The 13,451-nt window shown below is 56.9% G+C and overlaps 1 protein-coding gene across 10 annotated transcripts in view; it reads left to right on the top strand.

Annotated features, from left to right (window-relative positions):
* ADGRB2 (adhesion G protein-coupled receptor B2) overlaps positions 1-13,451 on the top strand; it is a 40,038-nt gene that overhangs the window by 3,838 nt on the left and 22,749 nt on the right. For 9 of the 10 annotated variants that reach the window (XM_058553512.1, XM_058553513.1, XM_058553511.1 and 6 more), the window contains exons 2-3: positions 3,181-3,225; positions 3,432-4,242. In XM_058553512.1, coding sequence (XP_058409495.1) covers positions 3,447-4,242 — 796 coding nt within the window. In that variant the 5' untranslated portion in view covers positions 3,181-3,225; positions 3,432-3,446. The remainder of the gene's footprint in view (positions 1-3,180; positions 3,226-3,431; positions 4,243-13,451) is intronic. The other variant, XM_058553507.1, reaches the window with a different exon arrangement.

Below are 13,451 nucleotides of genomic sequence, written 5' to 3'. Positions count from 1 at the left end.
GGAGGAAGGGGGCCTGAGTGTGCTTGGGCAGAGAGTAGGATTCTCAGGTTTGATGGGGGGCAGCAGCCCTGCGGTGAAGGGGGTCCCTGAGACTGAGATTACTCCAACCAGCAACTCATCCATCTCACTGAGAGAAGTCCTGGTGTGGGAGGCCTTTTGATTATCCTCTCCATTAATCTCCTGACCCAGGAAGTTCTTCCTCCCAGTCGACCTCCATACCTCTCCTCTCTAGCTCTTGTGCATGGAGAGGTTTGTGGTCTTACTGGGCTTGGAGGTGGCAAAGCCACTCTTGTGGTTCAACCCAGAGAGCCTTCCCAGAAGCAGTGGTGGACCTCAGCAGGAAGGAGGGGAGGGTTTGTGAGGTTCTGAGAAGAGGGAGAGGAGAAGGGGAAGGGAATGTGTGAGTGCTCTCCTGTGCCAGGCTCTGTGGTGGGAACTCATTGGGAGGCTGAATGAGAAGGTGTAGGCAATCCTCAGGGCAGGGAGCATGGTCTCCATTCCACAGAGGGGAAACTGAGGCTTAGGGAGGTCAATCATGGCTAATAACCGCTTGGGCTGCCTGTGAGGATCCTTCTAGATCCTTTCCTAAGGAAGGCTCTCTGTGACCCAGCTTGCAATTGGGCTCCTTGCCTTATTTTCTGGGTGGGGAGTGATATAGAAAGGGGCCCCTAAAGGGTCTAATGTCACAGCAGGAACAATGAGAGTCATGCATACGCAGGGTGACGTTCCAGAATTGGTGTGAAGGGGGTGTCTGAAGGAGACTGAGAAGAGGAGGGGGCTTGGGCAGGGTTTAGAGGTGGCTCAGTTCTGGAGAAGCCAGGCTGTGGCTCTGAAAGATGTGGACTTAGTGCTTCTTGATGGGTTGGGGCTATGGAGAAGGGAGCAGCAGAGCCCAGGAGGTGGGGGTGGGAGATCTGAGCCCCCAGCTTCAGGAACACAAAGGGAGGAGCAGCAGATCAGATCCTTAGGTCTTAGCTGTCATATGCTGAGCCTCAAAGAACCAAATACCTGTGTGTGTTCACACTGGAGAGTACATTTGTATCTCTGTGCATGTGTAGAAGTGTCGGGCTCTTTACACCCTTATAGATGTGAGTGTGTGCACCTGTGTCTACACGTGAGTTCATGCATCTGTAGTTTACACGAATCTATGTGCCTGTCTGTGTGCCTGTGAACGTCTGTCCATACATGCGTCTGTGCATACGTGCTTTTGCGTGCATGTCTGCATGGCACAGGAATCTTCAAGCCCACGTGTGTTGGGGTGTGTGGGGAGATTTCCTGCCCTGCTCTAAGTGGGGGAGGCGAGGCCAGTTATAATGAGCCCCCACCTCCCCTCCGCTGAGCGGCAGCCATGGCCTGAATTTTGCAGCCTGCTTAAAAATAATTGGGGGCAGCGGGGGGATTAGATGTCATTCATCATCAGCCGCTGGCTTTGCTGGTGTCACAGCAGGCCGGGCAGGCTGAACGGTGTGGGACAGGCATGCTGTGGGGCAGGTAAGGCCAGGGGTCTGGTCCTTTTTTCAGCTCCTTGGGGGGCAGTAGAGACACAGCCTATTCTGGCTTCTGCTGAATAACTCCAGGCGGGTCTTTGGAGGAGGGTGGGCTGGCTCCCCCCCAGTAAATGGGCCTGCCTTGAGCTTGCCTCTCCCCCATTCCCCCCACCCACCTGTGGCTGGGGAGGGGCAAGTACTTGTTTGTGGCTAGGGCTTGGACCTGGCTGAGAGCTGGAGCATGTGGGAGCTGGGGCAGTGAGGAGCTCCATGGATACTCAGGGATGGGAATTCTGGGCTTCTAATTCCTGCCCCCACGCACCCCCTGGCCACTATTTAGACTCCTGAGCAGCCAGGAGAAAATCTGCCCCTGGGGAGCAGGGTGTGTCTTGGGAAAATCGAGCCACACCTGTGAATTATCCTGTTTGAGGTTCAGTTCCCAGAGCTAATGGCTTGTCCATCAGACCTGGAGCCTGAAGGAGGAAGGGGATCGAGCAAGAGGCTGTTGGTGGGTGAGAGAGAAACCCAGGCTAGGCCCTCAGGTCCTGGACTCCAGTCCCAGCTTGGCCACTCTTGTGTGATCTTGAGCAGGTTGCCTGCCCTCTTGGAGCCTCATCCTTTCTCATCTAATGTGGAACAACCAGGCTCTAGGGGCCCATCCAGTGCTGTGAGCTCTGTGTGGGCATGAAGGAGGAAGGCAGTGTGGATCACTCTGGGGGCAGGGCTAGAAGTGGGGCTGAGCCAGCCCAGGCCCCAGGCTCTGTCTTCTGGACAGCTAGGGTGGAGGCTGGGCAGGCTGTGAGCAGTGGCTCTGTCCTGGCCTGGTGGGTGGGAGGGCACCTGCAGGTGCTCCCCAGCCCTTCTCGTCCACTTGGGCCTGACTGCCCTGTGTGTCTGTCTGGGTAGGGCGTGGGGCCTGACTGCCCTCCCACACCTGGAGGACATTCACACCTGCTGGGAGCTCAGCTTAGTGCAGCACTTTGCGGGGAGGTAGAAGTCAGCGAACTCTGGTCTCCACTCTTAGGATCTTGAAGACACATGAGATGAGCGAGCTAGCCCTGGGGAGATAGCAAGGGATGGAGGTCATGATTGGGTGACGCAGACTTTCAGGCAAGGGCTATGGGAGCTAAGAGCAGGGAGATGGCATGGTGGCCTCCCTGGGGGTAGCAGGCCCTGAGCCAGGCCTTGGAGGATAACCCCATGGTGGAAGAGGAAGAGAGGTCAGAGGGAAATTACTGCACCCATTTTCCAGATGCCTCTCCCCCTTGTTTCCACCAGGAAATCCACAGCCGCGCTACTCATGACGTTCATACTTGCGATGCCCTCCCATGCGCATGGCTCAGGTTGTGCGCAGTCCCTGGCACCCTGTGGCGGTAACTCCTCCCCTTTCTCTCCCACTCAGTAAAGCGAGTGAGAATGACATTGTTCTGGGAATAACCTTGAATCGCTCTGATTTATAAAAAAGCAAATCGTTGTCAAACATCGCTACTTTGACAATTATTGCCGGGCTACACGTGACACGCCTCACAGCTGATCACGACACACTGCGGCTGGGAGCAACAGTCCTGGGGAATACAGGTTGGGTGGTGGGGACGGGGCTGGATCTGAATGTCGGGCCGAGGTGCTTGTGGTTGATAGGACTGACTGAGGAACGAGAGGATAATAGTAACAACAACAACTCATGTTTCTTAAGGGCTTCAAGATTCCACGCACTCTCCTGAGTCCCTCCATTTTACAGGTAAGGAAACTGAGGCTCAGAGAGGTCAAGTCCCTTGTCTAAGATAACACATGTGGACCTAAAAGAACTTGGTCCACAAGTTCTTGGGGACTTAAAAGAGCCAGGAGGGTCTTAACCACGAGGCCCACTCCCTGTAGCTGGCCGCAGGAGATTCAGCGCCCATGCTGGCTGTGCCTGGGGCCACTGACCACTGTCTCTCTCCACAGGGCAAGGGACATAGGATGACCCCAGCCTGTCCCCTCTTACTATCTGTGATTCTGTCCCTGCGCCTGGCCGCTGCCTTCGACCCCGCCCCCAGCGCCTGCTCCGCCCTGGCCTCTGGCGTGCTCTACGGGGCCTTCTCCCTGCAGGACCTCTTTCCTACCATCGCCTCGGGCTGCTCCTGGACCCTGGAGAACCCTGACCCCACCAAGTACTCCCTCTACCTGCGCTTCAACCGCCAGGAGCAGGTGTGCGCCCACTTTGCCCCCCGCCTGCTGCCCCTGGACCACTACCTGGTCAACTTTACCTGCCTGCGGCCCAGCCCCGAGGAGACGGTGGCCCAGGCGGAGTCGGAGGTGGGGCGGCCGGAGGTGGAGGAGGAGGCAGTGGGGTTGGAGCTGTGCGGCGGCTCGGGCCCCTTTACCTTCCTGCACTTCGACAAGAACTTCGTGCAGCTGTGCCTGTCAGCTGAGCCCTCGGAGGCCCCGCGCCTGCTGGCGCCCGCTGCTCTGGCCTTCCGCTTTGTCGAGGTCTTGCTCATCAACAACAACAACTCCAGCCAGTTCACCTGCGGTGTGCTCTGCCGCTGGAGCGAGGAGTGTGGCCGCGCTGCCGGCAGGGCCTGTGGCTTTGCCCAGCCGGGCTGCAGCTGCCCTGGTGAGGCGGGGGCCGGCCCTGCCACCACCACGCCTCCAGGTCCTCCTGCTGCCCACACCCTGTCCAATGCCCTGGTGCCTGGGGGCCCAGCCCCCCCTGCTGAGGCCGACTTGCACTCGGGGAGCAGCAATGACCTGTTCACAACCGAGATGAGATATGGTGAGTCTGAGGGGGTCCTGGGTGGGATGGGTGTGTCCAGGGGGCTCATGGTGCCCATTGGTGCCCATCTTGGCAAGTTCTGGGGCCATTCACATAGTCGTTTACCCATGTTCCCCCTGTGTTCAGCCTTGCCCAGATGTTGGGGTCACCAAAATGGATGGAGGTCAGACCTCTCGAAGAGTTTGCTGTCTGGGTGGATGAGTGGGGGGTGTAAATCAGATAATGCAGCTTGATAAACCCAGAGAGGGGACCCCCTAATTGGGCAGTCAGGGAAGGCTTCCTGCAGGAAGTGATACAGGAGCAGAGATCTAAAGGACAAGTGGAAGCCTGCCAAGCCACAGGAGTGGTGAGGGCATTCCAGGCATAGGGAGCAGTGTATGCAAAGGCCCAAAGCTGGGAGTGACTGTGGCAGGCCCCTGGCACTGCACGTTGACAAGTTTGCCTGGAGGCTGAAGTAGGGAGGGAGCAGGGATGTGTTCCTGCCCACATGGGTCAGTGATTCTGGCAGTGGCCCCAGGGTCAGGGCAGAGGGAGGCGTGGAAGAATGTGCCTGGATGAAGAGGCCTGAGCTTCGAAGCTGAAGCTGCCGTGGAGGGCTAAGCTGGCTCAGCTCCCAGGGTCCCCTGTCTCTCTCCTCTGGGTCCATGTCTTCTGGGACCGAGGCCGCCAGCTGCTAGAGCTTCCTGCTGACTGGGCAAAAGCTCTCAAGCCCCTGAGTCCTGTCTGCTCCTGCTCCCACCCCAGCTCCCTCCACCACAGCCACCTTCTGCTGACCCTCCTTCCTGCAGCTTCTAGACCCCAAGCCCCTCAGCTGATCCTACAAGCCTGCTGAACGGTGCTGGGCCAGGGACTGACCAGGTGGCCTGGCAGGGAACAGGGGGCCTAGGACATGGGAGTGGGAGGGAGGCAGATCTGGGATCTGGTCTCTAGCTCTAGTACTAACAGGAAGTTCCTTCCTCTCTCTGGGCCGCAGTTTCCCTATTTGGGATAACAGATGCTGGCCTACCATTATGAGGATGTCACGCAGGGATGGAAGTCAGAAGGGGCACCTGGATCTGACTGAGAGTGTTTACAAGGAGGAGGGGGTCTCATGTGAGGGCTGCTAGGAGTACTGGAGGAGCATGATCGGTCCCCATCCCTGCTTTGGAGACCAGAGCCCTGGAGTTGGGAACTGTCTTTGACTGTTACCTTGAGTGGATCCATTTTATTTTTTTTTCCCATCAGTTTCTTCATCTGTAAAATGGGAGGATATCCCTGAATTAATTAGAGGGGATGTTTATCTGACAGTAGCCTCACCCGCTGCTTTGGGAGAAGTGTTTCTCAGCTTCCCCCATGAGATATCTGGCATCACGCCCATCCATGGCACATGCCCAGTGGCCTTGCTCTGGCCTCTCCCGTAGGCCAGCTTGGCCTCTAACAGTGGTCGATGAAGCCGTCTGAGTGACAGCCAGGCCGTGGGCAGGTCACCGGCCCTGGAGGCTGGCCTGGGATTTAGTGCCTGCAGGAAGAAATTGAATTTCACTTCTTTGTCGAACATCGGCAGAGAGCACCAGGCATATATCAGGAGGTTTATGGCTCTTCCTGCCTGGCCGCCACTGCCTGTCACTCTGTGGGGGCCTCCCCCATCATGCTCAGCAAAGGGTGGGTTCTTTTGTCTGGCTTTCCCTGTGGTCCATCAGCCCAGTGGTCTGCAGTGGATGGAGCAAGGCTCTGCCCTCATGGGCAGGCACCATCTGGGCAGGCTGCCATGTGGAGCACAGAGCCAGGAGCCGCCAGCTGGGCTTGGGTGAAGCCGGAAGCAGGAGTTGGTTGGTAGCTGGGGTGTCTTTGGGGGTCAGAGAGGGCCGGTGACGGGAAGGGCACCATCATCCCACCAACATCAGAGCCTCTGCAGGCGCCTCTGGCACTGAGGTTGGGTGGAAATTGGATGCTGGTTGATTCTGGGCATGAGGCCTAGTATCATCTCTGAGCAGGGAGCCCTGGGCTCCCAGCTGTTCCCAGGCCTGACCTCTGCTCACGCCCCTTGTCCTGCTTGGCATGTTTCCAAGCTGCTCCTTGGGGTTGCCTGCAGGGAGGGCTCTTGCAGGGTGTTGCAGGGGGTGATGGGCCATCAGAAGTGGTCTCTCTCGGCACACTGGTGCCCAGAGCTGGGCTGGCACAGCCCCTTCCTCTCCCCTGGCAGGTAAGAGGCTCTTCTTCTCTGCCACCTCCTCCCTTCTGCCCAACCTTTCTGGGGGAGGTGATGGGCACAAGACTTAGTTTGTTCCATGTGGCAGAGGGCATCTGAGGGCCAGTGGCATCATCAGGGCCTGGAGCACTCTGTGCCTGGTGGCAGCACCACCTTTGCCAAGCCCTTGGCCTCACCTCCATGCCTCCCTTCACCTCCTCCCCGCTGGGCCAGCTGGACACATGTACCAGCTGCAGGAGAACCGGCTGGCACAGAGAGCTGCCAGATTGAGAGTAAGATTGGTGGGGACGGTGGTGAACAGGAAGAGTGAGACCCTCGTCCCAGCCCCTCTGCCAGGCACTGGGGCAGGGGAGCTGTGCTCCCCTTCTCTGGCACACCCCTTGTAGGATCAACAGCAAGGCCAAGCGGGTGGGGCTGGGTTGGTACTGGAAGAGCGGTGAGGCCAGGGGCTGGTGGGCAGTGATGGAGCGGAGTGACTGGGCCCGCCTCAGAGCCGAGTGCGTTTGACAACAGGGTACAGGCGCCTGTTAATTTCACGCAAACTGCCTTTGATAGATCTCTTGTTATTTTTGGTGAGTTGAGCCATAAATTTGTGCCATCTTGCTGCCGCAATCTGTTAAGTGGGGGGAGAGGAAGAAAGGGAAGATAGGCGGGAAGGCGCTTGGCCGAGGACTGGCACAGAGGCTGGCTGAGGCCAGGGCAGGAAGGCAGGTCGTAGAGGTAGTGCCAGCTGCAGAGCCCAGCTCCTGGGGGCCGGCCGCCAATGTGCAGTTCCTGCCCACTGACCCGCCCATCCTGAGGAGGTGCTGGCCAATGGGGATGGCTGTGCAGAGTGACACCTGGGACAAAGTGTCTTTCATTCTTGCAACCCCCCTCCCTCCTCTGCCACACTCCCTGCCTCCCCCCAGGGGCACTGTCCCACTCTTGGCTGTTTTGTGCTAGTCCACCCTCCCCATTATCCAGGCTCCATTCCTGAGGCATGGCACCGGGTGAGCCTGGGGTCTCCTGAGTGTCAGGCCTGGGAGGCAAGAGTGGGTTCAGACCCCCATTCTGCCACTGTTGCTATGTGACTTGGATAAGGTGCTGCCCCTCTGGGCCTCAGGACCCCTGGTTCTCTGTGTGTCACTTCCCTGATCCGGCCTCCGGTGACTCCCCATCATGGCCCAAACTCCTCAGCCCGGCATTCCAGCTGCAGCCTGCTTTCCAGCCTTCCCTCTGATTCTCTCCTACCCTTTCAACTGGGGCTCCTCACTGGCCCCAGAACACCCTGCTTTCTGGCCTCCCTGCCTTTGCTTGGGCTGTTTCCCTCATCCGGAATGCCCTTTGCCCTTGGTTGTCCAGAACTTCTCCCTCCTTCCAAGCACAGCTCAAGCCCTGTCTCCTCTAGGAAGCTCCTCTGACCTGCCCAACCCAGTCCTATACTGGCCTCTCTCCTCGCAGCGCTCGGCCCCTGCTGTCCTCTTTCGGCCAGCCTGGCCTGGAGGCGGGAAGTGGGGCCCTACCTGCCTGTTTGGGGCTCAGACATCAGGGAGGCAGGGTCTCTCTCAGGGTTGGGGGGGGAGACCTAGCACACGGGATGCGTTTCCTAGAAAGTCCTTCCAGCCAGATCTGTGCTGCGGGAGCTCTGAGTGCTCCATCATGGATGGAGAGTGGGGCACAGACTCCCCAGACATCTCAGCAGGGACGGAGTCCCAGCCCATCCACCACACACGTCTTCACGTCTTTCTCAGGGTGGAGTTTGTGCCAGGCCTTGGGCCGGCTCTGACTGAATGAGATCCGAGGTGAACCAGGCAGACCTTCTGCCCTCTGTGGGGGAGAGTGACCACTAGTGTACATTGGTGGTCAAGGCCACAGGCTGAGGTCACCCAGCCCCAGGTTCGAGTCAAGACCCCAGCACTGACTAGCTGTGTGACCGTGGGCAAGTTTCTTCACCCCCGTTTCATCACCTGTAAAATAGAGGCAGAGCTATTCCAGAGTAATGGTGAGGATTCAGCAAGAGAATGTGGTTAGCACGGTGCCTGGCGCATGGTAAATCCCTAATAAATATTTGCATGTTGTCATCATTTAGTGTAATAAGGATGACGAACATGTGCCAGATGTCAGGGGAGGAGGAAGAGTGAGGGATTAAACCACAAAGGAATGGCAAGGCAGTCTAAAGAAGGTGATTGTGAGTTGAGTTTTGAAGAGTGAGTAGGAATTCACTAGCCTATGAAATTTTTCTTTAAATCGAATCGCTTTTTAAATGTAGTATATTAAAAAGAAATTTCATGTCATAAATGGAAGAAGAGGATCACATATCTGAAATAGAAGATAACCGAAGAAACAACCACAGTGAAAACAAAGCGACATTATTAAATTCCAGCACGATGCTTGTCCCTCCTCTCGATTTGTTAGAAAGAGAAATTAGCACGTGCTGTGGATGTGTTAAAGTCTCGGACTGCACAGAGACTTTATCTTTCATGCATTTGGAAGGATTAAAAGTAAGTTGACCATATAATTTTTCATCTAAACCGGGACATTTTTGAGGTTATAAAGGGAGGGAGGTACTATTAATTACATCAGGACGACATCCCAGGCAGATTGGCAAATAGTCACCCTAATTAAAAGAGACCTGGAAAGGGGATACCTTCCTCGGTCCATGATCCAGTGTTATTTAATGGCCTGTTTGTGAGCCACCCCAGGTCATCTCCCACCACACGCTTTGGGAAACCCTGCGGGAGGAAGGGCTTTCAAGGTAGAGGAAGCAGCCTGTGCAAGGGCGTGGAGGCGTGAAGGGCCGGGGGCAGGGAGCCAGTAGACTGGTGTTGCTGGACAGTAGCCCCACTGGTGGGGGACGAGGCCAAGGCTCTGACTGCTGTCCCCAAATACTGGGACCTCACCTTGTTGGCCAAAGGCTTCCAGGCAGCAAGAAGTTGGGCATTGTTGGGGAGGCAGGGTGAGTCAGATGTGGTCCCTGCTCTCGAGGAGCTCCTGGCCATGTGGGGGAGGCAGCAGGACGCCGCTAGTGATGTTGGGAGGCTGGGCAGAGAGGCCAGCAGCTGGGGGAGGAAGTCATCAGAGGGGGACTGGCCTTCTGGCTGGGCATCTGGTCTTACAGAGATACACAGTCGCATTGGACTGCGGAGGTAGAGCCTGGAATTTTCAAAAGCCACCTCCCTCTGCCTCTGCCCCCATGGGATTCTGATGCACTGTGGGGTACAAGGAGCAGTGCTGGGGTGGGGAGCCATGGAGGGACGTGACAGAGCCCTGTTTCAAGGGGATCGGTGGGTGCCTCCTCAGGGCTCTGGGGCCGGCCTCAGGGAGGATGCAGAGAGCCCTGGAGGGGAGGACGGCTTTGTAAATCGCACCGCTCTCTCGTGTGGAAGTGATGATTATCGTGGTTATTTTTAACACGTTCACGACAAAGGAGGCTGAGGGGGCTGGACTGTGTGGAGGCTGGAGGAGCAGGGTCTGCGGAGCATGGTGTAGCAGGTGCCTGCAGTCCTGCTCAGATGGCAGAGGGCCTGTGCCCACCCTGCCTGCCACGGCCAAGGGGAGATGAGAGTGGCCCCTGTGGGGTTGGGTGGAGGAACCCTCAGGGATATCTGGCCCCTGTTTGCTGAATGCCTGTCTTGTGTCTGACTGCTCAAAGCTTGGCCCTCTGTGCAAGAGGGACGAGGGAGACAAGACCCTTCCTCAGGGCCCACGAGAGGGACCAGCCCAGGATACTTGCAGCTGCAGCCAGGAGGCAGCCTGGGGTCTAAGCCACAGAAGAAGAGACCAACGTACCCAAACCCCTGTGTGGTCAGCCTAGGAAGGCTTCCTGGAGGAGGTGACATTTGACATGTAGAAGATTTTGGCAGATTGAGGTGAAGAAAGGGCATTCCAAGGGGACAGAACACCATTAGCAGATGCATGGAGGGAGGAAAGTATTTGCATGTTCAAGGGATAGCAAGAAGGGGGTGGCAGCTCCTTTTTATTGAGAGCTTATGGTACTCCAGGTGGTCCATGTCTCTTGTTTCATTTAATTCTCACCATATACCTGTGGTGGGAAGTGTCATCTTTATTTTCAGTTAAAGATTTTTAAGCTCAGAGAGGTGAGGCAACTTGCCCAAGGGCACACAGCAAGACTGTGGCAGAGCTGGGAATCAAACCTATATCTGCTTGGTTCCCGAATCTTTGTCCTTCCCACTGGCCCACATGGCCTCACAGTGTGCTTGGCTGTCTGGCGGGGAGGGGAAGACAGGACTGGACGGATCAGCAGAGGTCAGAGCACGCCAGGCTCTGAGATTTACACTGTGGCTGAAGCGGTGGGGAGCCACTGCAGGTTCCTCAGCAGGGCGGTGTGGTGGCTGGAGCTGGGCTCCCAGGGGATCACTTTGGAGGCTATGGAGGCAAATCAGGCTCATGGTAGGGGAGGGAGGAGTAGGTGTGCAAAGGAACAATCAGAAAGTGGTATGAAAACAGGATAACAGAGGCAAGTCTGAGGGGCTTCGTTGGGGCGAGGGAGTGACTCGGGGTCCATGGGAATTCGGAAAGCCATCACTGAGGAGATCCACGTCAAGTTGCATTTTGTCAGAGCCGGCACAGTTCAGTAGAAAGAGCATGGCCCCCAGAGTCAGGGAGGCCTGGTTTCGAATCCCACATCAGCCTCTCCGGTGTGAGACCTTGGAGCCTCGTTCCTCATTAGTCAGATGGGAGAACCCTCTTAATGAGGATTCGGTGAGGTGATGTTGAGTGCACAGTGATGGCACGTAGGGGTTGTGTAGTAAATGTTTCCTTATTCAACACAAAACAGAACAGTTAAGAGGTCATCAGGGCTGAGCCGGGAAGCGTGTCCCAGGCCGCAGGTCCGTCTGTGCCCACGGCAGGCAGCCAGGTGGGAAAGCTGCTGGATCGCAAGACTGCGAGCATCGGAGCGCCTGGTCCAGCAGGCCTGCAGAGCTCACTGGGTGGGACGCTCGGGAGTTCTGGGGGTGCACACACCCCTTCCCGGAGCCCTCCTTGTCCTCTTGCCTCAGCTGCCTCTCTGACTCCCCCTGCTGTGGGCCCAGAGCCCTGGGGCCTGCACGCAGTATATGCTGAATAAACGTTTATTTCAATAATGACACCTCTGGCCTTATCCGTCTTCTTCCCCCTTCAGGGAGAACTGGCTTTCACGTGTGGGGGAAACACATTGCTGGCCTCTTCTCTGAGGGAGGTGGGGGGAGGGCGGAAGGGAGGGCCATCAGTGTAGGCCCTAGCTGTGTGACCTTGGGCTTGTTCCTTTCCCTCTCTGCCTCAGCCCAGGAGGCTAGGAGAGGGACTCAGAGCTGGACCTGTGACATGTTCTGATTTTCAAATAGGATGGGTTCTAGAAACCATCGACACCACCTCTGGTTATATCGGGGGGCTGGCCAGCAAACAGTTGGTGAGCGGTTGGTAGAGGACATGGGGACTGCAGGAAGCAGTGAATCCACGACAATCATATCAGGCTGCTTTCTCACACATCTGGGTTTGGTGGGCTTACCAGATGCCAGGCTGGTGGATGGGCGGCGCGACAGACACAGTGATGGCCAAGATGCCAATACAGGAGCTGGACGAGGGGACTCTCGGCTGGCTTTGCAAAAAGTGGAACCACATTTCCAGAATGTGTATTAATAAATGGGTGTCAGGCTTGGGGTGATCTAGGTGGAGGACTCCTGGGCAGAGCTGATACTCAAGATTACAAATGACCATTTCCAGTGACCCTCCTGGGGTAGGGGGGAAGCCAGGAGCAGTGGTGTTCATTGATGTTTATTGATATTTCTCTGGGCCAGATTCGGTGCCGGTGTTCACTGTGGTCAGGGAGATGGCTCACACACAGCCTTCTTTCAGAGGGCTCATGGGTGGGGGTAAGTTCAGACAGTCGGAAGATGGAATCATCTGATGAGAGGGCATGTAGAAGAGGGGGCAGCCAACTCTGTCTGGGGAGTGGGGGACAAGAAAGAGTTAGTTCACAGATGAGAGGTCATTTAAGGTGGGTTTTGAAAGTCAAGTAGGAGTTTTCCAGGCAAAGAAGGTGGGGAATAAGCAGATGGAGGTTTGAGAGGAGATGATGATCCTATTTTGGACATGCTGAGTTTGAGGGCCCCCTGTCAAGAGACCTGTTCGGGAGGCAGGAGGCTATACAGGAGAGAAGCACTGGCGGTGGGGGTCGGGGCTGGGAATAATGACTTGGGAGCAGCCATTCAGAAGGCGTTATTTAAGCCTTGAGCTGGGGGAGTGTGCAGTGAAAACAGGACGAGCGTGGATGCCCGATGTGGGAAGCAACAGGAAGACAGACCAGTCTAGGAGCCTGAGACAGGGAAGCCAGAGAGCTGGAAGGAAACCAGGAGACTCGGGGAGGGGAGTGTTTCAAGGCAGAAGAGTCAGCGGGGCCGAATGCTGCCGAGGGGTCAAGCGAGAGAGGCTGCAAAGCGTCCGTAGGATTTAGCAACATGGAGGGCGTCGATGACTGTCAGGAACAGGTCCAGCAGAAAGATGCCGTCAGAAGCCAGACTGCAGTGAATTACCAGGCGAGGTGACATTTGAGCCAGGACGTGAGTGGCAGGTGAGAAACTGGAGTGCCAGCTGTGGACCACTCATCGGTGGTGAAGAGAAGCCAGAGGGCAGTGGCTGAGGGAGGAAGGAGGGTCCAAGGAGGTTTCCCCACAGAATGGGGGAGGCCTCGGTCCATTCAAGGGCTGTGACGAAGGGAGAATGCTGACGAAATGCTGGGGAGAGAGGGGGCAGTGGATGAGCCCTCCTGAGAAGGGGGGAGGAGTAGGATGCAGGAGCAGGCTGAGGGGCTGGCCTTTGTGAGAAGGGCTACAGGGAAGTTGGGAGTTGGAGGGGTGGGGCAAGAAGTGGGGGGGCTCCCGAGTCATAGCTTCTGCTTTGTCTGTAAAGGAGCTTGTTGCAGGGAGAGTGGGCAGAGACGGGCTTGAGGAGAGAGGTCACAGTCTGGCCTGGCCAGCGGAGGCGGGGAATGGGGAAGGCAGGGAGCCGAGCGGATGTGCAGCCCTGAATCTGTCGAGGTGCC

Source organism: Diceros bicornis, chromosome 13, assembly GCF_020826845.1.
Source record: "Diceros bicornis minor isolate mBicDic1 chromosome 13, mDicBic1.mat.cur, whole genome shotgun sequence".
Lineage (NCBI taxonomy): Eukaryota > Metazoa > Chordata > Mammalia > Perissodactyla > Rhinocerotidae > Diceros > Diceros bicornis.
This window is presented reverse-complemented; position numbering and strand designations above follow the sequence as displayed.